The 25,968-nt window shown below is 41.7% G+C and overlaps 1 protein-coding gene across 9 annotated transcripts in view; it reads right to left on the bottom strand.

Moving 5' to 3' along the window:
- The window catches only part of NCKAP5 (NCK associated protein 5), a 918,990-nt gene that overhangs the window by 48,906 nt on the left and 844,116 nt on the right, over positions 1–25,968 (bottom strand). For 8 of the 9 annotated variants that reach the window (XR_012506967.1, XM_045508840.2, XM_045508844.2 and 5 more), the window contains 2 exons: positions 8,754–9,068; positions 6,115–6,251 (listed from right to left, as the gene is read on the bottom strand). Coding sequence is in view for 8 of the 9 variants with exons in the window: in XM_045508840.2 (XP_045364796.2) it covers positions 6,115–6,251; positions 8,754–9,068 (452 nt within the window). In the remaining variant the exon portion in view is untranslated. Of the gene's footprint in view, positions 1–2,954; positions 3,088–6,114; positions 6,252–8,753; positions 9,069–25,968 lie in introns of all 9 variants that reach the window. The other variant, XM_045508845.2, reaches the window with a different exon arrangement.

Below are 25,968 nucleotides of genomic sequence, written 5' to 3' on the forward strand. Positions count from 1 at the left end.
AACAACCTGGACTTTCTAAACATATTTCAAAGTCAAGCTAAAGAAACCAACCTTGAAAAAAAGATGTGTATATTTTTGTGTGCTTTATGAGCCCACAGGCAGAGTTTTAGGAGGAGGATTCTTTTGCCATATTTCGTGTATTTCAAAGCAGCAAGTGGATGGGAGAACCCGGGGAATGTGAGGTCACAGGGCCCTCTGGTTTAAAGGGAGGGCCCCCCCAGGCATGCTGTGACCCCCGGATGAGCACTGAATGGCTGAACAGCGGCCCATGGGAAGGATTAGAGAGGAGAGCGCAGGGTGTGGGGTAGAGACCACTGAGTGTGCATTTTCTAGAAGCCTTGGAGATGGACTGGCACTGGCAGGTGCCCTCCCTACCTGAGGGAAATTTCCGGGAACCAGGGAGAGAGTGTGTTTGAGAAAGGCCAACTATTTTGGAGAACATCCACTGAGGCTTTAAGATCCACTGGCAAATTCCACTCTGCTGGTCGGGGACCTCTGTTACTAAACCTTGTAACTTAAAGAGGGAATGGGGAGGTGGGGGTGATCTCACGTCACAGGCACATGTGACGAAAGCCAGGCAATGTCGTAACTCCGAGGGAAGAACGTCTCTCCTGCCCACCCAAGGCATATGTTCCTTGTGGTGTTTTTCCCTTAATTGTTTCTATTTGCTTTTCCTATCAACTTTGCCAACATTTGAAAAGTTAACGGTGCTGCATCCACCCTAAACGCCAGTTCCCGGGTGGGCTGAGAGCCAGCACACACCCACCGCCAAGCCAGCTGTCGGCACATTTTCCCTTTCTGGCAGCACCGTGATCCACCCCGGCCAGGGGGTGGCCGGCTGGGTCCGGGTGTGCGGATGACAGAGCTCTGGCAACAAGTCCACTTTTAAAGACAGAGGGCAGATGCTTGTGCTGCTTGCAGGGTTCCTCTGCATCTTATCCCAAGAAGCACCGTGTGCCCCGAGGCTAAAGCAACAGAACGAAAGAAGCCCGCTCCTTGAAACTGGGATTTGCTCTGGTTGGAGGGACCAGGATGAGTATAGAGAGAAAGAAACTCAGGCTGAGAGTCTCTTCATTTTGAGAGGGATAGAAAAAAAGTAAAGGAGCAAGTTCCCTGTTCACCAGGGTGCAGAGCCATCACCTGATGTTTATTCCTTACTGCTCTCGCACAACTCACTTAAAAGCTCTGTGAGAAATCTGAACCCTAAAGTGATTTTTCTCTCCTACTCAGGAACTCCCTCATTCAGAGTCAGATTATTTGTCTTAATCCTTGTTTCCTTTTTCAAGTAGTTTTCACGTTGCCTTTAGACCATCCCTCCTCCCTGCTCGCCATTTCCTTCCTCCACCCCTGGAGCCCCACTGCCAGAGTGAGAGACAGGTCTGAACAGGGAGCCTCAGCACTCTGTCTCCTTCCTGATTTCACCTAGACCCAGGGTCTTAGATGCCATCAACACGCTGACACTCTGATTACGTCCGTCTCCAGACCAGACCTGACCTGCCCAACTTCAGACTCACACAGCCCACCACACACTCAACACCTCCACTTGCTCAATGGGCACCTTGAACTTAGCATCAACTACCAGTCTGCTTCCTGAAGCCCCATCCTCAGCCTTCTCTGTTTTAGCAAGCAGAATGTTATCCCTTCCAGGACCCAAACCTGAGAGCCAACCTTGACTCTGCTTTTTCTTTCACCCCACCTCCAATCTATCAGTGAATCGTGTTGTATTTTTAATTAGAACTGGCATGAACCATTCTCACTCCCTGTGCTGCACAATGATCCAAATGTGGCTATTAATACTAAAAGTTCATTAAAATAAAAACAAGTTAAAATAGGGAAAAGTGGAAGGGCCCAAGTGAGAACTCTTAGGAAAACTACAGCAAAAATTAAATTTAAAAATTCAGTTCCCTACTCACACTAGCCACATTTCAAGTGTCTCTGTGCCACGTGCGGGACAACGACAGACCACCGAGAGCTAACAGGAACAGCAGCCTAACTATGCCAGGGGTATTGGCCACTCTCCTCTGGCAAGACTTTGCAGGATCCAACCATTGGTCCTGCTTCTCTGGTGACTTGTAGGGTTGCAAGGAACAAAGAGGAGGCTCAGCTTACTGATGATTCTTACAGGACAATCTTACCCCCATGTGTCACAAATGCCAATACTCTTGGAAAATCAAAGATACACATGGTTGCTAGATTATGGTTTTTTTTTTTTTCAAAAGCAACGTATCAGTCTTGTTTTTTAAAAAGTCACGGTTTCATCAGACAATTGCTAAATTAGTATCTAAGAAGAGTTGATTAGTACGAAAAAAATGATTATCCATTGTATCATTAAAATATTTCTGGCAATCTGGAGTGGATTAGAATCAGATCCCAGATCACATTTTAGGTTAAGGGATCATCTGTCCCCTTGTATGTGTAAGGAAATGCCATCTGAATGTTTTTAATGCCTCGGGATAATGGGTTTTCGACTGCCAATTTGGATTGAAATAAAAATAACACGAGGGAGTTTCAACCTTGTAAACAGACGTGTTCATAACGGCGTGGCTAACAGGTCCAGAGCTGCACAGCATGGTATTAGTGGGAGAGCCTGGAACACCCCATCCACGGCTCACTGATGATTCAACTTACCAAAGTATGTAATTAAGAACAAACTTATCTTTATAGTCATTGCTTCATTGTGGAGATAACTCAATTGGAGACTTTTTGGGAGATGCCAGATTTGGAAATAAAGTCCTTACAGACTGTACTGCATTGTCATTAAGATGATACCAGAAAACAAATTGATGCACGTAGACTATCTCCTGGACGTACCAGAAAATTAGATCCCAGGAGAGATGTGGAGCTACAATGTAAAATCAAAGGAGGGGTAGAGGCAGAGCACAGTGAAAGGCATGATGGGGGCTGCCCCAGAGAGAGGGGAGCCCCGGACGTGCGGGGTGCCCGCCGGGCGTTACCTGGGGTGGCGCTCTTCCTCGCTTTCACTAACTTGCCCCTTCCAGCTCCAAAACCATTACTTCCATAGTCCAGGTCACTGTCACTATCACTGCCACCGCTGGCAGAGTACGCACACATTCTGGGCACCTTGTCCTAAATGAGTAATATGAGACTGGTAAGATCATTTACGCAAATCGAAATGCGCAGAACATTCCATGAGGATGTGAAACTGTTCCTATTTGGCGGTCGCTGTGTGCATGGAATTACTCCATTTCCACCACTCCACCCGTAAACAAGTGTGCTTGGCCCATCCGTCTGCCTCATGCAGAGCCGGTACAGTCCGCTCAGAGCTGCAGGCATGGGATGCACGGATGAAGCAGTTGACCACATGCTGCCATTGTCCCAGGCACAGGACAGTCCCCACAGTTACTCACTCTGCATTTTGTACACTTTTTTTTTTAATGGGGTCTATTTTTCTCAAGTACCAATTAGAGCCACTGTTCTAATCCTTATGGCTTATTTATTTAACGGATCTCATCATTTGCTTTCAGGTATCAGAGAATATGACAATAATCAACCTTGGGAACAAAAGAATAAATGTTTGCCTAATTTATAATTTTATTCCAGCCCCTGAAAGGACAGGCGCCTTTTGGAAAGTACACAGTCACTAGCCCGACAGGCTTATATATAATCCTCGAGTCTACTGACAGTTCCCAGGTCGAGCGACTCAGTCGCCCCTCTTGCTCCCATGTACACACAGCCTGACCCACGAGGATCTTGCAGGTGTAGTGACAGTGCCATGTTCAAGAATTGTTGAGGCTGTTGATACTGTATGGACAGTTTTTCCCACAGGGCACACAAGCAGAACACTGATATCTAAGACTGCAACTCCTGTGTGTAGTGTCAAGACCACATGGACTCCCTTTTATGTTTGCAGACCACTGTGTCAGAGCCTGTTATTCCACAGCCATCCCATATAGCCTAGGTACAGGTGGATGGGTTGTGTCTCTCAAGTCAAGTCTCCTTGGGAAGGTGTCATTCGGCTGGAAATTATAAAAACACACTTTAGGATGTACGTTCCCTCAGCTGGGGTTATAAAATGAAGCAATTACTCATTTCTTTTATTCCCTTATTCATTTACTTGCTCATTCAGCCATTCAAAAGATGCCGGTTGAGTACTTCCTCTGTGCTAAGTGGTGTTCTAGGTTCTGGGGGTTACAGAGCTCAATACAGGAGGTGCTGGGGGTCTAGCAGGGATGTTTGTGAAGGATGACAAGACTACTGGTGTGGCTCCAAGGGAGCCCCATCTAGAGTTCCAGCAGGACCCTGAGTGTGATGAGATGCATTTTCTCATCCCTCTATCTATTCATCAGACACGAATGGAACCAGGCACTGTGCTCGGGACTGGAAATAGAAGGCTCACTCTTGCTTTAAACTTTCCCTCCCTGACAGTCGATGAAGCAGAGTTGTAAGTTCCAAGCCAGAGTTGTGACTTACAAATCCAGGCAGGATTTCCAATGGGCACAGCTGGTGCAGAATGATGAGGAAGAGGACCCCAGAAAGGTGCGTGTGTTGGGGGATATGAATGCTGAGTGAGGAGCGTCCTGCCGTCACATGTAGAGGGGATACCTCCCTCCTGGTCAGCACTAACTCTGTCTCTCTCTTTTTTTTTTTTTTAACTTTCTTGGAATTGCCTGAACACTTTTACCCTTATCACCACCTGTCATTTCTGAATGATTTCCCCTCCAACTCTGGACTTTCTCAGTTTTTCAGTCCCCAAAACAAGCACAGAGTTCTTGAAGCAGAGCTTCCCCAACTGTGTTCCTTGCACCAATAGCATCAACATCATCTGGGAATTTATTAGAAGGGTTTGGATCTCACCCCATCTCTACCAAATTAGACATTGGGAGTATGTGGGGGTCAGCAAGACGTGCAGCCCTCTAGGTGATTCTGATGCCTGCTCAAGAGTGGGAACTACTGCTCTGCAGGGGTCCTGACGTTTCTGTGCCTACTTAAGGCATGATAGGATACACTCATTTACTCCTTTGCCTTCCAGACCCCTGTTCTGAGTGCTGGCCATGGAATTCAGAGGGCTGAGTTCTAATCTCAGTGCCACAGTAACTTTCCCTTGGACCCTGAACATGGTCTAGCATCTCTGGAGATGGTGTCCTCTGCTGTAAATTGAGGCTCTGGGCCTAGGGATCTCTTCTTTTACTTGTCCAGGGCCCCATATCCATACCGAGGAGTTAAAGGATGAAAGAAGGCTTGGCCACACTGGCTGTGGGGGACCTGAGTGTGGGCTCATCTGGGTATTTCCTCATCAAAGTTGGGTAGGAACCCTAGTAGAAATAGTGGTAGGGCCTCCTACTGCCGGGAAAGGGAGAGCCAAGGCAGCAGACGCAGGAAGGGTCAAGGAGGGGCGGGGAGGCCCTGGTAATTATCCTTGTGTCCTTCCTCCCACTCTTCTCACTGTGGACACCACCGAGGACCTGGAAGTGGGCCAGCCAGGGCAAGTTGAGAAATCGTGACCAGGCTGAATATGGCCCAAGTAATTAGCTGGCAGAGGTAAGCGGGAGGGAGCTTAGGAGGGAATACTGAGGGATGACCAAAAAGTGCTGAGCTCTGAGTTCCACCCTAGGTCCAATCACACAACAGCAGGCCTTGTGGGCCATCTCAGGGTGGATGGAGAACCCCCAGCAAAAATGATGGGGATGGAAGAAACACAGGTCTCACTGACCCTGGCAAGTCATTTGACCACTCCAGACCTCAGTTTCTTCATCCTTAAAGGGAATACAATTATAGCTGCTTTTCCTGCCTCATAGGAGCAAGGTAAGGGTTAAAATAACTGATGAGATAATGATAAATATCATTAAATCATTCTAAGTGGTGCTTTTATGGCTTGGGAGAGGGAATGACCATTCCACAACCTCTAAACAGGGTGGAGCATCCTTACCTCAAGAGGCTGGGTGCGGATAAGTAGAAGCATCTGAATTCCTCCCAAGAGCCCACCGTATTACTTAATAATTCAGGGGAAAAAGGAGAGCCTGGGGCTTTGGTTTTTATTTGCTGAACCCACAACAGAGTTGACTTAAATTAAATCTACCACGGAAGAGTATAAGGAGGCCACTTTTCCCACTCAGACCAGCGGGCGGAGGGTGCCCTCCTGTCGGCCTCCCTTACCTGGGTCTGGGCAGCCGCGCTGTCGCCCCCCCAGGCTGGAAGTGGCTCGCTGGCCATGGTGTTTTCAGTGTAGTCGAAGGACGAACAAGTCTGAGGCCTTGGCTCGGCTTCATTCTGCATTTGGGAACTGATTTTTCCTAAATGAGGAAACATATATGAAATACAATCAGCTTTCTTCAACTCCTTACAAGTTTAGGGAGGAGGGTGGGGGAGATATTCAGAAATTAGAAAAAAAAAAAAAAAAAAAAAAAAGGTCCAAATACAGTGAAAACTCAGGTTCCCAACATTTCTGTCCCCTGCAATTCTGTGCTAACAGAAACGTCTGCTGAATTAGGTATCTCTTTAGAGGAGGTCCACTTTGGGAGACCCAAAGGCAAACTGTCCTTGGACCACTTTTCCACAAAATGTTAATGAGCTTTTAGTGTTAGAAAAGGCTCAGCAGGCAAACTGCTTGGGACAAGCCGATTATTCCACAGGCTGTGTCATGCATCAAGTAACAGCCGGGTTTCCTTTTCGGAGGACTTCTCAGAGCCTTCATTGTGTTAATAGGAATGGTCATAATTCCCAAAGGGAAGATGTGAATTTGCAGCCTTTCCCAAATATGTTTGAGCAGAGAACCCTGATTTTCCTTGAATACTTATGAAGGTCATTTTGAATAAGGTGGTTTGGGAAACTCACTCAGACTCTTAAAGATCTGGCAGGGCAGTTCTAGTTCTCAGGCTCTGATGTGCACACGCATCGGCTGAGCTTTTGTTAAACTGCAGGTTCTGACTCAGGAGATCAGGAGTGGGGTCTGAGATGCAGCATTTTTGACAAGCTCCCAGGTTCTGCTGCTGGCCCATGGGTTACATTGTAAATGCAAGGCTGCAATTAGCAGAGACTAATTAAAGAAAGCTCCTCCGTTATCCGTTAACAGTAGATTACCCTGTGGAGTGGACTCCTTCCTCATGCCAGAAAGGAGAATTGCTGTTATTACCCTCCAGCCTCAGTGATTATCAACAAGACATGCTGTGAGAGCCTCTCCACAGCATTCTGCCTGTGAGCAGAAGCCAAGTAATTGTATTTTCACCAGCATGGGGAGACTTGTACAGTTATTTCCATTTTTGATGCAGGGATAACAGAGAAACCAACGCAAACCCATATATTAAACAGGAAGTGACTGCTCTAAACTACTTTCCTTTGTTCCAGCTTGTTCTCCATTCCTTAATTTTTAGAGCCACAGAGAAGAGAGAAGCCTTGGCAAGCCGGCCCTGCCTCAGACACAGTGACAATATCTTGAGGTGGACAGGAAGCTTCAGGCTGCATGGCACAAAAATGTCCCACAGTGTGTTGACCTCGCCCTATACCATATACTCCTTTTTTTCCCAACTCTTCCTGACCATTTAATTAAGACACAAACCTGAGATAACCAGTGCAGTGAATATTAGCAGCAAGATCAGAACAATCTCCTCCCTATCTCCTTCTTATGAAGCAATTCAAGGCTTGCGGTTTCTATTCAATTTGTTATAATGACAGTGTTTAATCATGGAGTCTGCTCGGCGGCCTGCTGCCGAATTGAGGTCACACACGCGACTACCCAGGCATGGAGCACATAATCTATAACTACGATTTCGCCCCTGACTCTCTGGACGCTGTGTCATTAATTAACAATGCATTTATTTCAAAAATAATATGCATTACAGCCTTTTAAAATGTCGCCTTGACTTGAAATGAGCAGAAGTTTGTGATGAAACATTCGTGGCACTTAGGAGTCCTGTATGGAGGGAGAACTCAGCCATGGAAATAGCCCAATCACATTTATTCAAAGAAGTTTAATTAAAAGTCTTCTTTCCTAATTTCTGAGAAGCCGATGGTATGATCTCTACTTGTGGCTCCTTTCTCGCCATCAAATCTTAAATGAAAGCCTCCAGAATTCTAGTGCATATGCTCATGCACATCATAAATGCCACATGAGTCATACCAGTTAAAGATTATTTAGTGTCATCTTGAGCTGCAATAAATATTCTTAATCTTGAGGGAACAATGAAAAAACTTTGACCCTTAGCCTGGTCCGATCCTTAATCATGGAAGCTTGCTTCAACTGACTGCAGCGAAAGACGATGCTTCTCAGGGGAAAGGCTGCCTCCTTCCACTGCAGTTAATCCACAATCTATTGCTAATATATCAAACTATTTTTTTACAGCTCAACATATAAATACATTTGAACAGGATAGGAATATGTCAGAAGACATACGTTTCTAGTTAGAGGGCAGACAATATTTCAGCTAAATTTACGTCTGGGGCCTAAATTGGTTTATATGCAGAGTTGAGTTTTAAAAGATAAAATCTGAAGTGCATGTTGTATGTTCTTTTTTCTTTATCAATGTCTATATCCATATACCTATGCTCACACGCTGGTTTCCTCTATGTATCTGTAAGCTCTGTAAATAATACTAAGAGCAGATAACGTCTGATACCTGTCTTTTTAATTTTTGGTTGACGACATAGAGAGACTTCATGCACCCACATTTCCTTTGGGCAGAGGTCACTGACTGACCTCCTGGTGGAAACCTTTTCTGCTGCTTGTTTTCCATTTCTGTCAGCAAGTGCATTATTTTGGTGGGAAAACAATTTAATCTGGAAGGTAACAGGCATTTTACCTGAGGAGGCTGGTTTGGGGAGGAGACTCTGAAGAGGTCGCATCCCTCTGGCTGTCATGATGGGGTCGGAGGTGGAATGAACAATGGTGCTGTCTGCAGAGCCCCGGCTGTCTGCAGAGGAAGGCACTTCTCGTTCAAGCGTCTGGGCTCGTATGGAAGAAGCTGTACAAAGGGTGGGCTGGAGAGACAGGAGCAGCTCAGGGTCCTCTGGGGAGTCTGGCTGGCATAAGTACCGTCCTGCTGAGCGACTTCCCGAGTCTGGGAGCGGGAAGGTTCCAATCCCACTGTCCAGTGTCCTCATCTGGCAGTTCGTTTCTAGACGGAGTAACAGAGTGAGGATTAGACACGGCTCACGTAAAAGGAGAAAAGGATCATGGGCGTTCGGATCTGGTCTAGAGGAAAGGGGATCTCTAGAAGGAAGAAATAATGTTAATGGTGTAGTAAGTTTCCAGCGAGTGGCATGAAGCAGACATTTAGCTAAACATGAAAATACTCCCTTCACGTAATATGAAGTAAGAAGGCCAGCTGTTCCTGGCAGTAAGAGAACCTGCATGGTTCTCTCAAGTTATAACAGAAAAAGAACTCTAGAGACCAAACATTACTTTTGATCACCTTTATGTCAGCTGGGAATCATATAACTTCAACCATTTAGGTGAAACTTACTAACTGAAATAAGAAGAGTAATGAGCACACATAACAAATTGAAATGATGTCCTAACACAGGCAGTTGTGCATCTCTTGCATGAATTAGCATCCATTCAGCAGTTAACTAAGTCTCTGGCCTCTCAATCTGGCTGTGAGGACAAGTAATTCACATGCTCTAAGGGTCATCCAAAAGGTACCTTACCAGAGGGAACATCACTTATCATGTGGGCTTCACTTGACTTAACTGCCATCTGAGGTCTTACGGAGAATACCATAGGACCACTTTCTGTCTTTCTGTCTGCCTTTATGCAATGACAGAACTCATAAGTACCCTTTGGATTTCTTGTCATTCCCAGGGATCCCACTATACCCTAAAACAAATCAAACTGATTTCACCATATGTGACATACTCTGCTAATTTTGTCTCACCTTCAAAACATTTTCTAGCCAGGCAAAATATCTGAAAAAAATTATCACATAGTTAATTTATGAAATGTGACATAGTTTACCTAAGCCACGAGACAGGTTCCAAGATCTGTCACCCCAGAGTCTCCTATTCACATGATAATCTTAGAATGAAACATCCTTAGTAAAGTTTATATTAGCATCTTACCAGTCTCTGACTGGGGAAGAGGCACACCTTAGCACCATGTTAGGCACAGAGGAGAATATACCAGAATATGATCTTTCCATCAAGAGGCTAGACAGCTAACATTTCGGTGGTGCTTTGTGGAACAGTGGCTTGGAGCTTGGTCTCTGCTAATAACTGTGTGAACCCCTGCACAAGATCCTTAACCCTTTGGGGTCACAGGTTCCTTACAGGGTTGTTGTGAGAATAAAAATACATTCACTGTGGAATCTCTGAAATTTAGAATGACACCTCGCATGCTGTAGGAGAGCTAAATGAAGGACATAATGAATGATGGCATCTACAAAACACGAGGTATATTTATTAGATACCAGTAGATGCCTGATACGTAAATTGTTTATCCTTAAGTACCTTTCTCACACAGTCGCATTTGATGCTCAGCAGTTAGTACCTGAACTTCAGAATCTGCCCATTTCCTGACCTTCCTCCTTGAAACCTCTTGGCTCTGAGTGAGTAGTAGAATTCTGGGAAGTTCCTAATACTATGGTGGAAACAGAGGGGTGGGATGGCTACAGAGTTGGCTTTTATAGGTTCTAGTAGGCTTGGTGCTTGGTCTTAGAAGCACTAGGAAGATGAAATCCCTATCAAAAGAGAGGATTCAGTCTCCAGAGGGATATTTAGTAGGAAGAGGCAGATACTCCTCCTCCAGTATGGTGCTGCTTAGCCATCTCAGAGACTGGTCACGGGCTGCAGGAGCCCTGAGCATATGGCTGTAGTCTGAGTTTTCCCCAGGACCACAGGGGCTAAGTTTTAGTCCCATTCATTTCAGGGCCTCCACTTGGTTGGCTTTACTCTCAACCAGCTTTCCAGGTTATTCATTATCTTCTCTATTCATTTTCTCCTCAATTAAGCCGACTCAATTACTACAAAATGGCCTTTTGGAGAAATGATCAGCTGCTCACATGGGAAGGCACTGCCAGAAAAGAAAGATCCTATTATTCAGAACTAGGTGTCCTTTCTTCATGTTAGCCTAGATACACGACCCTCCTCATATTCAGCACATCCATGTGTTGTACTTGGGGCTGTTCCAAATGTCTGAATCATTTCAGCCTCACACAGGACTAAGTGGATCAGAATTGACCCAGTGTTCAGGGACGGGGATCAAAGATTCCTGGGATGTAACAGCTGAGATGTGTCAGCCCCTACGTGCCCCAGGCTGCCTGCCATAATAATTTACTCCCAGCATCTTCAGGATGCCTTCAGGATGCATCTTCTTTTTGTGAAGATGGATCATCAAATTTGGCTGCTTTTACAGCTACTAGGAGTTCAATGTTTTCTTTGTCATCTCTTTATCTTCACATCCTTATGAGGTAAGAACCATTACCACCACTTACAAATGAGAAGTCAGGGCTCAACAAGGTTCTGGAACTTGCCCAAGGCCATCTGCTGTAAATAAAGAGTTTAGACTTGAATCCAGCCTTGCACAACTACAAAGACCATGCTCTTAACCACCAAGCTCCACTGATTCTCCTCTGGCATTGGTGCGGTCCCGAATTCTCGCTGGTTCCGTGCCTCCCAGCCTGAGTTTGGAGTCTGCTGTTGACATTCTTGGCATCTACATGGTTCCCGAGAACCACAGTTGCCTAGTAACTCTTCCTCCGCCCCCTTGGATTGCATCTGTAGACTTCCATGCCAGAGTTCTTCTGCTGTTTATCTCACCTCTCTTGGTTTGGTGATAGGCATTGCCTCCAAGGACAATATTTTTTTGGCTTTGTCTAAGAACTTGTCTCTCATGCAAGTAATTTATGGTTTAGAGAGCACTTACTCTAGTCCCCCCAAATGGAGACTCAAAAAGTAAAGTTGGCAACCTTTGCAGTGATTTTCCAGGGAAGGGCCCGACACAAAGCCTGTGTCTGTTGGCCTGATCTGAAACACTAGGCAGGAAATAGGGCGAGGAGGAGTCTGGGATAGGAAGAATGATGAAGGAAGTCTAACTCTGGTGCCCTTGTGAGGACACCAACGGTTGTTGGTATCTGCCCCTTTAGATTATTTTCCTTTCCTTTCGCAATATTGTCAGACTAGAATCTACAGAACAGGGCTTCTGGTTTTCCTGAGTTCTCTGATTTTCTAAGAATTGTGTGCACTGACATAAAACTCAGAAATCACCTGCTATGAAAGCCATCTTTTTATTTCTAAAAATTACAGATGCCAAATGTAGTGAATTTGCAGGACTCATCTGTAAGTTCCTATGAAATGAGGTGTGGACAGTCAGAGCTCAGGCACCATATGCCAAGTTTCACCCTCAAGCAAATTTCTCCCGAATGCATAAACCTTTGGAAATAGAGTTTATATTGAAAATGCTGACACCTTCTTTATGCAGTTTCTTTAAGGCACTGTAAGTTTCTCACAGTTCATAAAAAAAAATGTAACCTGAAAAAGTGTTAGATATTGTACTTCTGAAGCCAGTCTTTTTCTGAGGGAATTATAAGAACTCACAAAATAATTAAATGGTCACGATATTTTTCTCAGTGAATTATGAGAAATCACAAAATAATTAAATGGCTGTGGTAAGAATAAAGTTCAAAGGGATAAGCCAGCCTTGCATCTTGAATGTCTTGACCTCAGCAAGTCCAAGTTTACGTTTGAGGCCGTGAGAAGAGCTGCCAACAGGGACTTGCTAAGGAGTTCAAAGGGTGGGTGGCTAGATGGAGCAGTGGGTTTCATTCTTCCAAGGCCATCAGTTACATCTCTGACCCTGGTCAGCCCTCCCACCTACTTCTCATCCTCCCATTTACCTTCTAACTGTCTCTCAAGGTGAGTTCTCGCACTTACCACCACCAAGCCCCAGATGTTTTATGGGATGACATGACTTATAGAAAAGACTCCCATCTTTTTTTCTGGAGGAGGAGACAATTAGGTTTATTTCTTTATTTACTTAATGGAGGCCCTGAGGATTAAACCCAGGGCCTGGTGCATGCTGAGCATGTATGTGGTCTACCATTGAGCTACAGCCTCCTCCTGTTTAAAAAAAAATTTTTTTTTGATTTTTGTTTTGTCTTTTTTTTGGTGAGGGAGGGGTAATTAAGTTTATTTATTTTGAACAAGGTACTAGGGATTGAACTCAGGACCTTGAGTGTACTAAACACACACTCTACCACTGAGCTATACCCCCAGTCCCCCTACCAGTCCTTTTTTTTTTTTTTTTTAACGTTGTAGCACACACAGTAAACATGGCTCACTGAAGAAAATACCAACTGTCCCAGGGCCACTGGCCACCTGAGAGCAGAGGGCTCAACATCTCAGCACACGCAGGGTCCCTCCCTACAGGGCATGTCAGCGTGGTAGGGGATTGTTCCTTACTAAATGGACTTAGGATTGTTTTTTAATGTCACCTTGGATACATATCTCGTAGGGAAGGAGGTGGACAGCTGTGTTGTCTCCTAGCAGCTGATAGGGGAATTTCTAGGCTTTCCTTTTTGGGAAAGAATGTTGAGTGTGCTTGAGTGAGGAATACTGTCTGGACTCAAAGCTTCGTAAAGAGGGAAGTTACTGTGCCTGAGAAGGGAGGAGTGGGCTGGGGGTGAGCAGCCAAGGAGGGTGAGGTTCTGTGTGGGATGGTGGCATTTCCACCAGGGTTTTTTTTTAACTGTTAGCTGAGGATGTGTAATCTAACAATCCCCACTCGGCTGGCCAGTGAGCGTGGCCACCTCTCTGCTCCTTGTACCAAGTGCCCCACTAGATGCCTTTAGTTTCCTCATGTGAAAATTAGATTATATAACCTTCATCACAGGGGCGCTTTGAGGATTCAAACTTAGCATGTAATAAACATAGATTGATGCCTGGAACAGACATGCAGTTATTATTCAGAAAACGGCAGTAATTCTCAAAATAGGTGTCATTAGACTGCTAGCATTCTGGAGGCAGGCTGGTTTAATTCATCTCCTCAGAATTCCCATGTAGGCCCATTCCTTATCCTACCTTGCCTTAATTCTACAGCATGGTAATTATATGCTGATAGAGCTGATAACAGTCATAGGCTGAGAGAGCATCTGGTTTATTCTCCATCACCCATGCTCAGCACAGCGCCTGACACACAGCTTCCACCGAGTGCAGTGAAAGAACAGGTGGGTAACAAACAGCTCTAATCTTTAGAATATTCTTCCAGGGATTAAACTGAATGTGAAGCTTTCCTTTTGAAATCCCAATCTGCTTTTTGTTCTCACTTCAGCAACCAGAGAAAACAGCTGACTTCCTTTTTCTGGGCAGTTATTTTTCTCATGCAGCCAGACTTCATTAATTCAGATAGCCAGGGGGATAAGATCACTCAGAATTACTGAATATTTTAAAGACTGATTTCTTAACACTTCCAAGCCTTTAGAGCAAGGGTCAGGGACCAAGATGAAGGACAGTGCATGGACGTGGCTTTAGCAGCCTCCTCAGTCCCTGCCCCCACCTCAAAGCATCACGGGGCCGGAAGGACCCAGGTCTAGCATCATTCCCCTGGCCCACATCCTCAGGACTGCACATGCCACGCTGAGTTTTGGCATCCTATTTACCACCAGCACCCACAAGCACAAGAACTAAGTTCTTAAAGAGGCAAGCTCTTGGGAGCCATGTGTCAAGAATGGTTGAGATTACTCAGTAACTTCTTATATGTTTTTATATGAAACAGTGAGGTTTTCCTCTTTTAAAACAATTTGTTCCCTTAACTAGGTTTTCCTTGCACCTTCCAAACTTGTTTTACAATATCCCTTTACATTGGAACATTTTCTTTAAAATAATAGCTGAAAGGGAAAAGTTTATTTCCAGCACTGTGAAAATTAATATAAATTTCCAACTTAGTGGAATCTGAATTAGCAGTGATTTTGAGTGTTTGGGAAAGGCCACCAACTAATTTTTTCCTCAGTCTTCTCTTCTATAGATTAAAGTATTGCAACTTTTTTTTTTTCACTGATCCTATCTCATAAAATTTAATCACCTGAATTTCTAAACTAAAACTCCTGGTATTATTTTTTGTTTGTTTTTGTTTTTTTTGTTGGGGGGCAGGTAATTAGGTTTATTTATTATTATTATTTATTTAATGGAGGTACTGGGGATAGAACCCATGACCTTGTGCATGCCAAGCATGCCCTCTACCACTGAGCTATACCCTCTCCCCTCTTGGTATTATTAATGTGTCTGTTCAAAGAGATTTACACAGCACAGGCTTAAGCAAACCTGACCTGAGTTCCAAGCTGGTCTGAATATTCAGAAGAATGAAGTGAAAAGATAAAAGGCTTCAGAGTTGGAAAGACTACGCTTGGTGACCTGCTTGGCTACCTGCTAGCTGTGTCACAACAAGGGGTTTTTTAAAAACATTCTGACCTCATATAATCACAGTTCATGGGTAATAAGCCTGGCACAGTTCTCACTACAAAGTGGGTGCTCAGGCAGTTTCCATAAGGGGTTGTCAGGGAGAGGTGAGGGCCCCTGCAGGTACACAATACACACACTGTCACGGAATCGAAGACACGGAATCTGTGTGGTTAGGGTTCTGCTGCAGCGCTGGCACATCTTACTAAACAGCCACCTGGTTATTGCCTAAGCAGTTACCATGGGACAACCCTCTCCTTGAGAGTTAGTGGACCACATCATTCACGAGAAATTATAAATATGGAGCAAAGTACCTGGAGTGGGTTGCAAGCTGCCTCTTGTATAGGAAGGGTGGAGTCCATTTCCTCAAGAAATCTATTTTGATGTTGGCACCGAAAAGGCTTTTTTAAAACCTAAACAAATGATGGTTACCAATTCTCCTTTGTTCACAGACTTACTACCTTCTCAGGGAATATTCCCAAATTACTAAGCCATGATTTGCAGTTAGTGAGGGGACAGAATGTCTGTCCTAAAAGATTACACTCGCCTCTGCCAATGATCTACCCTCTTTTATATCTTCAACAAACTACTTTAGTAATCACTGTTTTTTCACTCTTCCACACTCATAAATTCTAGGAAAACAGAAAATATTAAAACCCAAACTCTTCTTCACTTTGAGAACTTTGGTCATATCTACAAAGTTTCAGCCAAACATGCAGTGAAGACCCAACACAATTCACCAGCCAGAAAGAGCAACATATGGGTGATTAATATTCAAACTGTATGATTAATTGGCATCCTTTCCTACTATACAAGTGGCCATATAAGTAAGTCTTTGTATGAGTTCTCTCCAGGTTCCCAAACATCTTTAAGCTACATGTGGTATTGGCAATAGAAACTTAAACTACAGATGGGAGAGCAGATCTCTTTATTTGCACATCCTTTTCTTCATCTGTATGGCTGAAATACACTTTAAAAAAAAACCTGTCTGTTGCCAAAGCCATATCAATTAAATATAGGTTATTCATTCTAAGTTTATCCTGTGGTTTTGTTGAAGTAATCCAGAATGACTATGTTGGCTGTTTGTTAACAAACGTTGGGTAACTTTTGACTGTGGCATTAAGATGAACTTCTGGAAGAGTAAATTCAATTTGATGGCTATAAAATGCAGGAGAATACTCAGCTTCTAAGTTCAAACTGGATTGAAGCTTTTTGGGATTTGAAAAGTGTATAGAAGAATGTAAATTTGTTTTCCAATCCCTCGTGTTCTCTCTGATATAAAGGAAAATTGGTACTCTGGGGGTCTGGTAGACTACACAGGGAATGAATATGAGAAAAAATGAAAGGAATTAATATGACACAAAGTTTAAAGAGAAAAAAAGCAGTTCCTAAAACTCCTTTGTCAAGGTGAAGGACAAGTTATTTAAACCAACATGAAAGACATGTGACCTCAGGCTGGGCTGGTATCCAGTGAACCCATATTCTGTCTGACAGCAGTAGCATCACATAAAATCTGGGGATATGACTTAAGGATATAAACTGGAAAAGGTCAGAAATGTGTTCCAAATGCCCATGTAAACCATGAATTTCACAGAAATCCTTCTTGAATTTATTTAATTATTCATCTGGTAAAACCCCTGAAAAAAAAAATTCCTTAAATTTGCTGTAAGATGTGTTCCTTCCTGTCAGCGATACCAGGACAACGTCTTCTAAGGTACTGGGGATGGCTCTTGGTCTAGTACTCTGACATTTCTTATGCAATTTCCCAAACCCTTCTTGATTTTACAAATTTTAAGAACTATCTCTGTAATCTTATACCTCTAGACAGAAAAATCTTGAGGTCATCACATAACTCTTGCTATGCTACTAGGCCTGTCTTGTAAAACACAGGCCAGACTTGTATGTGCTATTGACTGTTCTGTGTAAGAGCAGGCTAATGTAATCACTACAGTTTAACAATCAGCATTTAATTTGGTCATCTGGTCTAGGAACAGACTTTGATCCCAGATTCCTATGTCTTGCTCTGGGAGTCATCACTTCCAGGTCAAAGTCCCTGTTTATGAGAGTACAACACAGATCCCTTCCAACTCCCCACAGAGCAATGATTACCACTTGATCACTTTCCTGGTCATATGTCAAGTCTTGTCCTCCTCAGATATTTTTCCAACTGAAACAAAAACAACAACAACAACAACAACAACAACAACAAACCTTACTCTTATTAGCCTAACTTTCTAGAGTACCATAAAAATACAGAACCACAATGGCTCCAGCAATGATGTATAATCACCATTTTTCTTTTTTCTTTCTTTTTTTGAGGGCGTAGTTAAATTTGTTTGTTTGTTTGTTTGTTTAAATGGAGGTACTGGGGATTGAACCCAGGACCTCATGCATGCTAGGTATCCACTCTACCCTCCCCTAATCACCATTCTTCTAACTGAAGAAATGCCAATTTCTCTCTCCCTTTTGTTTCCTGTTATCCTTGCTCATTCTATATCCATGACAAAATTGCTCTGTTCTCAAATTTTTTCTCCCAATCTAATTATAACTTAGCTATTCGCTTGTATCTTCCTTTGATTCACTTTTGGGATGGCGCTTATGAAAGGTATATTAAAAGTCTAAACAAATGCTGTTTACTGATTCTCCTTGGTTCACAGACTTATTACATTCTCAGATCACATTCCCAAGTTAGTAAGTCACGATTTCCCTTAGAGAAGATGGAAATATTTGCCCTGAAAGGTTATCCTTGTATCTGTTCAACAATCTACCCCTCTCCCAGATTCACTACACCTCTATCTGCCCTGCCTAAAGGAAGTAAAAAGTTGAACAATTATCTGGTGAATCTGATAGACACAGATGGCTATTATGGGTACATCTGTCTCTCTAAATCTCTAAAACTCCCTATCAGGTTTGCTGAACTATATGGACAACTGCCTCTCCTCTCCATTTTACCTGCCTGGATAACATCTGCTTTGATAAGGCAAGTGAGGGAAGGGAGGAAAGAAAATAAACTGAGGGGGAAGGTGCTGCAGGAAGAGTCACGACAGCTTTATCTGGCAGGAAGCACATAAAAACAGAGATGCATCAGGAGACTCAGATCTATCAATTTAGCAACAGATGAAAAATGTATTAAAGATGTTTATGAGAGCCTAAGTATCCTACATATTATTAACCTAATTTAATAACCTGACACGCTGCCTACTGTGCTCAGGAGGCAGATATTAACCTAAATTTTAAATTAAAATTTTAGATACTCTAAAATTACAAATTATTTTAGTTTGCTTTTATTACTACGATTATAGCTATTTAACAAAAGGCCCCAGAAAGATAAGAATTTAAACTCATAGATGTTCTTCTTCATTTGTCTCTATATTGATTCAATATTAAAGATTTTTCAAATCATATGCAGAAAGGAAGAAAGCTTAAGTCTTCAGACACTGCAACTTTTGTTTTTAAATATTCACTTTAACATGACTTACTTGCTTGGTTCAGCATTTTAATTATTATGAGGTATTCTATTTTAAGTGAATATTCAAGGATCATTTATTTTTCTTTTATGTGACTGTAGCTGAAATGTGGATGAAGAGAAGGCTGAAGTTGATATGAGCCTATCTTTCCATTTCAGCTGCCGCTCTCCACTCTCCAATATTCCATGGTTGTTTCAACAGGAAGATAATAAAGAAGTAATGAGATCCAACAGACCAAACGATATGAATATGGGTAAAATACAGAGAGATTTTTGCTTCTGTCTATTAAGGATTAAGGAACACACATACACTGTTAAACACTGTTTTCAGATACTGGACAATAGGCAGGATAGAAGCTGATCTCTGAATCAAAGAAAACAAATGAAGTGAGTTCTGTAATCTCTGCAGCCAACTGCCCAGCAATAGATTCCAGACTGAAACACTGAGAGATGGAACATGAACAGAGTCTGGAGATCCTGCTGAATTGAAGAGGAAATAGAGGCATGTATGTGTGAGTGGTTGAGGTAGCTAGAATTTTCTGGGCAATGTTTAGGAAAAAAGGATAATAGCAGAGGTTTCCCTACAGACTTCAGCTTTGTATTAACCTGCTCATGCCTGAGGTGAAATTCACGAAGTCAGAGAAATAATGACTATGAAGCAGTAGGCTAAACAATTTCTTGAGCTCACGAAAGGCTGAAAATAGTTTATGTTTCCACCACGCAGAGAGGACAAGCCTCTCTGGACCATATGGGAGAGTTCTAAGAAGGGCCAAGCCACAGTAATAAGGCTAAATTATACCCAGAATTATAGGCTTCCTTGGGCTTGTCATAACAAAACTGAAGAGCAAGGTTTGAATAATAAAACTAATTGGCAAATCACTTAAATGTTACCCCAAACAAAATTCAACATCTTTATAGGAATACAATGAAATCCAGCACTCAACAATGTAAACTTTACAATCTCTGGCATCCAATCAAAGATCACCACCAGGCATGAAAAGAAGCAGGGAAATACAATCCACATCTAAGAGAAAAAGTGATCAACAGAAACAGAAAGAGTCATGAGAAGTAATGAAATTAAACACTAACTTAAAAATATTGTAGATGTCATAAATACGTACAAAGATATAAAGTAAAACTTCAACATAGTTAGGAGCTATTAAAATAAAAACACATAAATGGAAATTGTAGATAGGAAAAACTACATTTAAATGAAAAAAAAACCACTATACAGAATTCATAGCAGATTAGCAGAGGTATCAGATACAGCAGGAAAAAAGATCAGTAAATGTTTAAACATAACAAAATAAACTATCTAAAATAAAGCACACAGAGAAAGAAAAGGTAAAGAAAGTGACCATCAGTGACCTGGCTGTCAATATGAAATGGTCTAAATATGTACAATTGAAGCCCCAGAAAGAAAGGGGGAACCATGTAAAGAAAAAACCAAAAATGTACAAATCTGATCAAAATTGTAAGTCCCAAATCTAAGAGACTCAATGAACCTCAACCAGAACCAACATGGAGAAAACCACACTAAGGCTCATCATTATCAAACTGCTGAATATCAATGATAAAGTCATCACCTTAAAAACAGCTGAGAACAAAGATACTTTACAGAACAAGGATAAAACTGACCGTAGACTTCATGCCAAAAACTACATAAGCAAGCCAGAAGAAAGTGAAGTAATATCTCTAAAGTTTTGACAGGGGAGAAGAACCCCAAAGCCTGTCAGTCTTTTAAAAATTGTAATTAATTAGCTTTTCAATTAATTTAAAAACCAAGGAAAACGTATACTTTTCAAACTAACAATAGCTGAGAAAATTCTTTGCCAGATGATTTTTATTGTTAAGACATTGAAGGACATTTCCCAGGCAGATGAAAAATAAGTATCAGGTAGAAATCTGGATATAATCTGGATATATACACAACAGAATGAAAAGCACAAGAAATGGTAAATAAATGTTGTATATAAAGAACATTTTTCTTAATTTTTAATCTCTTTAGGAGATAATTCACTAAAGCAAATATAACAACATATTCCAAGGTTTCTAACATGTGGAAGTAATATACACATAACAATAGCATTAAGAGTGGGAGGGGTTATAAGAAAGTAATCTGTAACAGATAGATATGTTACAGATAGACTGTGCTAAAGATGTAATTAAGTTACATTTAAACACTAGTTCAATCACTAAAACAAACCAAAACAGCCACCACCATCACCCAACGATGTATAGCTAATAAGGTGCAAAGGGAGATAAGATGGAATCATAAAAAACACTCAATTTAAAAGGAGGCAGAAACAATCTGGGAAGCAGGAGGACCCAGCCTCTCTGGGGGCGGCTCCTAGAGAAAACATTTAAAAGAAATTGTCTATGACCTGATGCATTTCATTAGGTGGAGAATAATATTGAGAGGGGCCTTACAATTTCGTTGGAGAATTTGGAATCAATGATCAGGACACAGAAACCTGAGACAGTTGGGAGGAAATGTCATTATTAATGCTTGAAAAAATCCTAAGCTGAGCAAAAAAGGAAATGGGTTCAAATTATACTGTAAGTAGTATAATTCGTACATCAGTGAACAGTCTTTATGTAATCATAAGGCTATAAACAATACATATTAAGTTAACTAAAATCTATACAACAGCTTTTTGGAAGAAATAAGGGAAGAAGAGTCAAGAATGCAAATTCCCAATCTCCTGTAATAGACAGCCAAAGATAAGTTTACATTTTCAAAACCTCAAGAAATGACAATGCAGGGTCATCACTTTGCAATATGGAGTTGAAAGGCCTGAAGAAACAGCTGGAAGACAAGAGACTGCCTGTAGGCCGTGGGGCTCGGGGCCTGTGAGCACTGGGGCAGAGAAACCTGTTTTTGTTATACATCTTAGAGAATTATTTGACTTCTTAGAAGCAGATTAAAACAAAAATTAAATTGCCGGCACAAAAACAAAAACCAGAACCGAAAAAGAAGGCAGAAAAAGAGGCAAAAATATAGAGAACAGTCAGGACAAATAAAACACACAGAAAGATGGCAGATTTAAACCAAACCACTGAGATTACATTAAATGGCCTGAAAAATCTCAATTAATAGGCTGAGATTCTCAGATTTGATTTTTAAAAAATAGGACCCATTTATATGCTGTTCATAAGAAATCTGCTTTAAATATATTCAATATTATTCAGAGGTCCATTCTCTCCTAATTAATCTATAGATTCAATGCACTCCTAATCAAAGACTATCAGGCTTTTTCATAGACACTGAAAAACTGACTCTAAAATTATTTAGAAATGCAAACATTTTTTTAAAGAGTAAAACAATGTCAGAAGGCTGACTCTGCACACTACCTGAATTCTGTCTGGCTACAGTGATCAAGAGAACATGGTACTGGGTAAAGATTTGCATGTAGATCAGTGGAACAGAACAGATATTCCAGAAATAGACCCACAAATATATTGTCAATTGAGACCTGACAAACATGACAAGGCAATTTAATAAGGGAAAGACAGTATTTCAACAAAAGGTACTAGAAGCACTGAACATTCATATGGAGAAAAATGAACCTCACCCTTTTGCTTACATTATATACAACAATTAATGCATAGACTGAAACCATAAAACCATAAAAACCATAATTTTATGGTGAGAGTCATAAAAATCCTAGAAGAAAACAAGGATATCTCTGTGATCTTGGGTTAGGCAGCAATTTCTTAAACAGAACTTAAAAACATGAACCATAAAATAATTCTTAAAAAAGTTAAAGCTGGATCAAAATAAAAAACTTTCTTTTCAAAGACACTGGAAAATTAAAAGGCGAGCAACAGGCTAGAAAAACACAGCAAAACTGTATCTAATAAGGGATTTGGATACATTATAAAAAGACCTCTAATGCAACAATGAGGACAAACACCTCAATACAAAATTAAAAATCTGAATGCATATGACACTAAAGAAGATACATGGCAAATAAACACAGGAAAAGATGACCAAAGTCATCAGACATTAGGGGGCTGCAAACTAAAACCACAACGAGATATCACTACATTCCCTGCAAATGGCTAAAATTAAAAATACTAAGAATATTAAATGTTGGTGAGGCTGTGGAACAAGCAGAACTCACACACATTGTTGCTAGGGGTACAGAATGGTAAAACTACTTTGAAAACCGTGTGGCGGTTTCTTGGAAAATTAAATATACAATCATCATGTGACCCAACAATAATATTATTATCTAAAAGTAAAGAACACACACACACACACACACCCCCCAAAGACTCATACACAAATGTTTATAGCAGCTTTATGCATAATGGCCCAAACTTGAAATAACTGAAATGTCCACCAGCTAGTGATGGATAAATAAATGTGGCATATCCATGCAAAATGCTAATCATCAATAAAAAAACAAAATGAAAAACACAACTGACAATACATACAACAACATGGATCCAGGATCTCAGAAACTTAATCCTAATCAAAAGAGAACAAATCCAAAATATTATACACTGCATGATTAATTCTATTTACATAAAATTCTACAAAAGGTAAGTAAGCTCTAGTGATAGGAAGCTGATCAGTGGTCAGCAGGACCAGGGAATACTTTGGGGTGACGAAAATGTTATATATCTTAATTGTGGTAGTGGTTACACAACCCTATACAGTAATCAAAACTCACTCAACTGTCCCCTTGGAGTGGGTAAAATTTGTTTGTATGTAAATTATATCTCAATATACCTGATTTTAAATATCATGTGCCTAACCTGCCAGTAAAGATTTACTGAAATCTGAAAGTACAAGCAATCTTGGTTGAACATAGCTGAATAGAGGAAAATGGGCTTTCCCCACATATAACCCTGAAAAATCTTTAGAGACATCTGAAAGTGATGTCGGTAAGGCAGGGTCTTTGGGAGTCATTGGGAAGTGAAACTGGGACTGTTCCTTAATCCCAGATCCAGGCAGCACAGAAAAGGCTTTGTGTGCTCCTTGATCTTTTCAATAATCTTGGCAACTAGCTACTATTATTCTTATTTGGCAAAGGAGTGAAGCAAAGCCCTGAGAAGTGAAGATGCTCACTGGACAGACAGTGAATACAATTTCAAAGCTCAGGTTCTCTATATTTGTCAACCTGCCTCCCAGTAGGATTGGGGATCCCCAGTATCAGAGAGCCTCCCAGGGACTCTGTAGCCCAGTTCTTCTCCAGCTTGGAGGTTAGTGCCCAGACTCCTAGCTTCCCTGGCTGTGTGTCCCAGACTCCTTTGCAGAAAGAGTCTTTAAGGAGCAGAGTCACTAAATCACGACTGTACAAGCAGCCGAGACATGCTCTGTGCTGATGTATTTGACCTTCACCATACCTCATATTTCTGCAGCATAACAACATTTGCTGACTGCTTACTGCAGGGCGAGCACTTTATTCGCATTGGGTGACTATGCATTATGCAATGGAGACATTCTACACAGGAGGAAACTGAGGTTTAAGGAGGTTAATAAAGTTGCCCAAGGTTACACAGCTACAAGAAGGAGAGCCAGGGTTTGGATCGAGGCCTATATAAACCACAAAGCTCCAACGTGGACTGCTACGTGATTCTAGTACTGCCTTCCGTATTCAGCTTACTGAGCACTTTGAATCAGTGAGGATGATTTTGGTGTAAAGTAATACATGAAATGGTAAGTATGCACTAGCTCACAGTCTGGAATTAGAGCAGGCTTCAGGGCTACCTTGATCCAGGGCCTCTGCTTTCATTTCCCTGCAGTTCTCTTGACACTGGCCCCCACTTCCCATGTCTCAGCTTCATCTTCATGTTGATCTGAGTTGGCGGGTGCAGGCCCACACCCATCAGTGCTACACTTCCAAGACCAGATGGAAAAAAGCTGACTGGGTGGATGTGATTCTCTCCACACCTCCAACTGCCCTGTCCCCTGCAAATTAGCCATCTGAGGTCACAAACTCATCCCCAGACCAATCCATGTCACTTTGAGCATGGCACTTACTGAGTGATTCAGGACTGGGTTCTACCCACTGGCAGGGACGCTTACCATGACTGCCCTAATCACGTGGTACCCCTGGAGTGGAGACAAATATTGAGAAGCCAAGCGTAACATCTGCTACATTCTTCCTTCATTATTTCAACTGAATTTTACAGCAACATTATGTGTCAGTGGTAATTTCCATTTTACATGTGAGAAAACAAATGCACAGGGAACAGATATGTCTCGGAGACATGAGTGCATACACAGCAGCCAGGATTCAAAGCCAGGTCTTCTAACTCCAAGTCCAGAGCTCTTTCCACTACTTGGCAACCACTATCATCTTAACTCTCCTCTCCCTCTTCCGGCCAAGTCTAAGTTGTCGCTGAGAAATATATTCATCTTCCAGGGTCTCTTTTCTGCTATTTATCATCATTTTTTCCTAATTCAATAACCATTCCTTTATGGACTCTAGTGAGCCATTTATAACCAAGTTAGAAGGCTTTTTTTTTTTTAATTTTAGCACTTCCTTTCTAATGAGGGTTTATAGCTGTCCTTTAAAATAAATAGTCTGCTGTACGTTAAAACCTATTTAGTATGATGAAAACTTTCTATTTTTTCTCTTCAGTCTTACTTTTAAGATAATCTTGTGTTCAAAATACTGTCCTTTTCAAATTCTCCTTTCACATCTACCTTTAACATGCTATCAAACCATATCCCCAGGCCTTCTGGTCTCACCACCTGTTTTCATTCTCCATAATGGACCTACTGAAAAGGTACTGGCCTTTGGGCTTTTAAGGCAAGCGTGTCATAAATGTAGCATCTTTTTCCTTTAAAAGATACATAAGAGGAAAAAACCTTTATATACCTGCTTAGCGACACTGTTTCAAATAGAGTCCAACAGGAATGGAAATTGTGAACTGGCTGGTAGATGGTGGTGGCTTTGGTAGCTGGCAGAGCCCAGATGCTGGTATAAAGGAGTCTCTGGCACTTTGGGGCCACCTTACACTTTTTTTTTGTATACACACACACACACACACACACACACACACCCCACACACATACATATATACTATATATATATTTATTGAAGTATAGTCAATTTACAATGTTGTATCAGTTTCTGGTGTACAGCATAATGCTTCAGTCAAACATGAACATACATATATTCATTTTCATATTCTTTTTCACC

Source organism: Camelus bactrianus, chromosome 5 (genome assembly GCF_048773025.1).
Source record: "Camelus bactrianus isolate YW-2024 breed Bactrian camel chromosome 5, ASM4877302v1, whole genome shotgun sequence".
NCBI lineage: Eukaryota > Metazoa > Chordata > Mammalia > Artiodactyla > Camelidae > Camelus > Camelus bactrianus.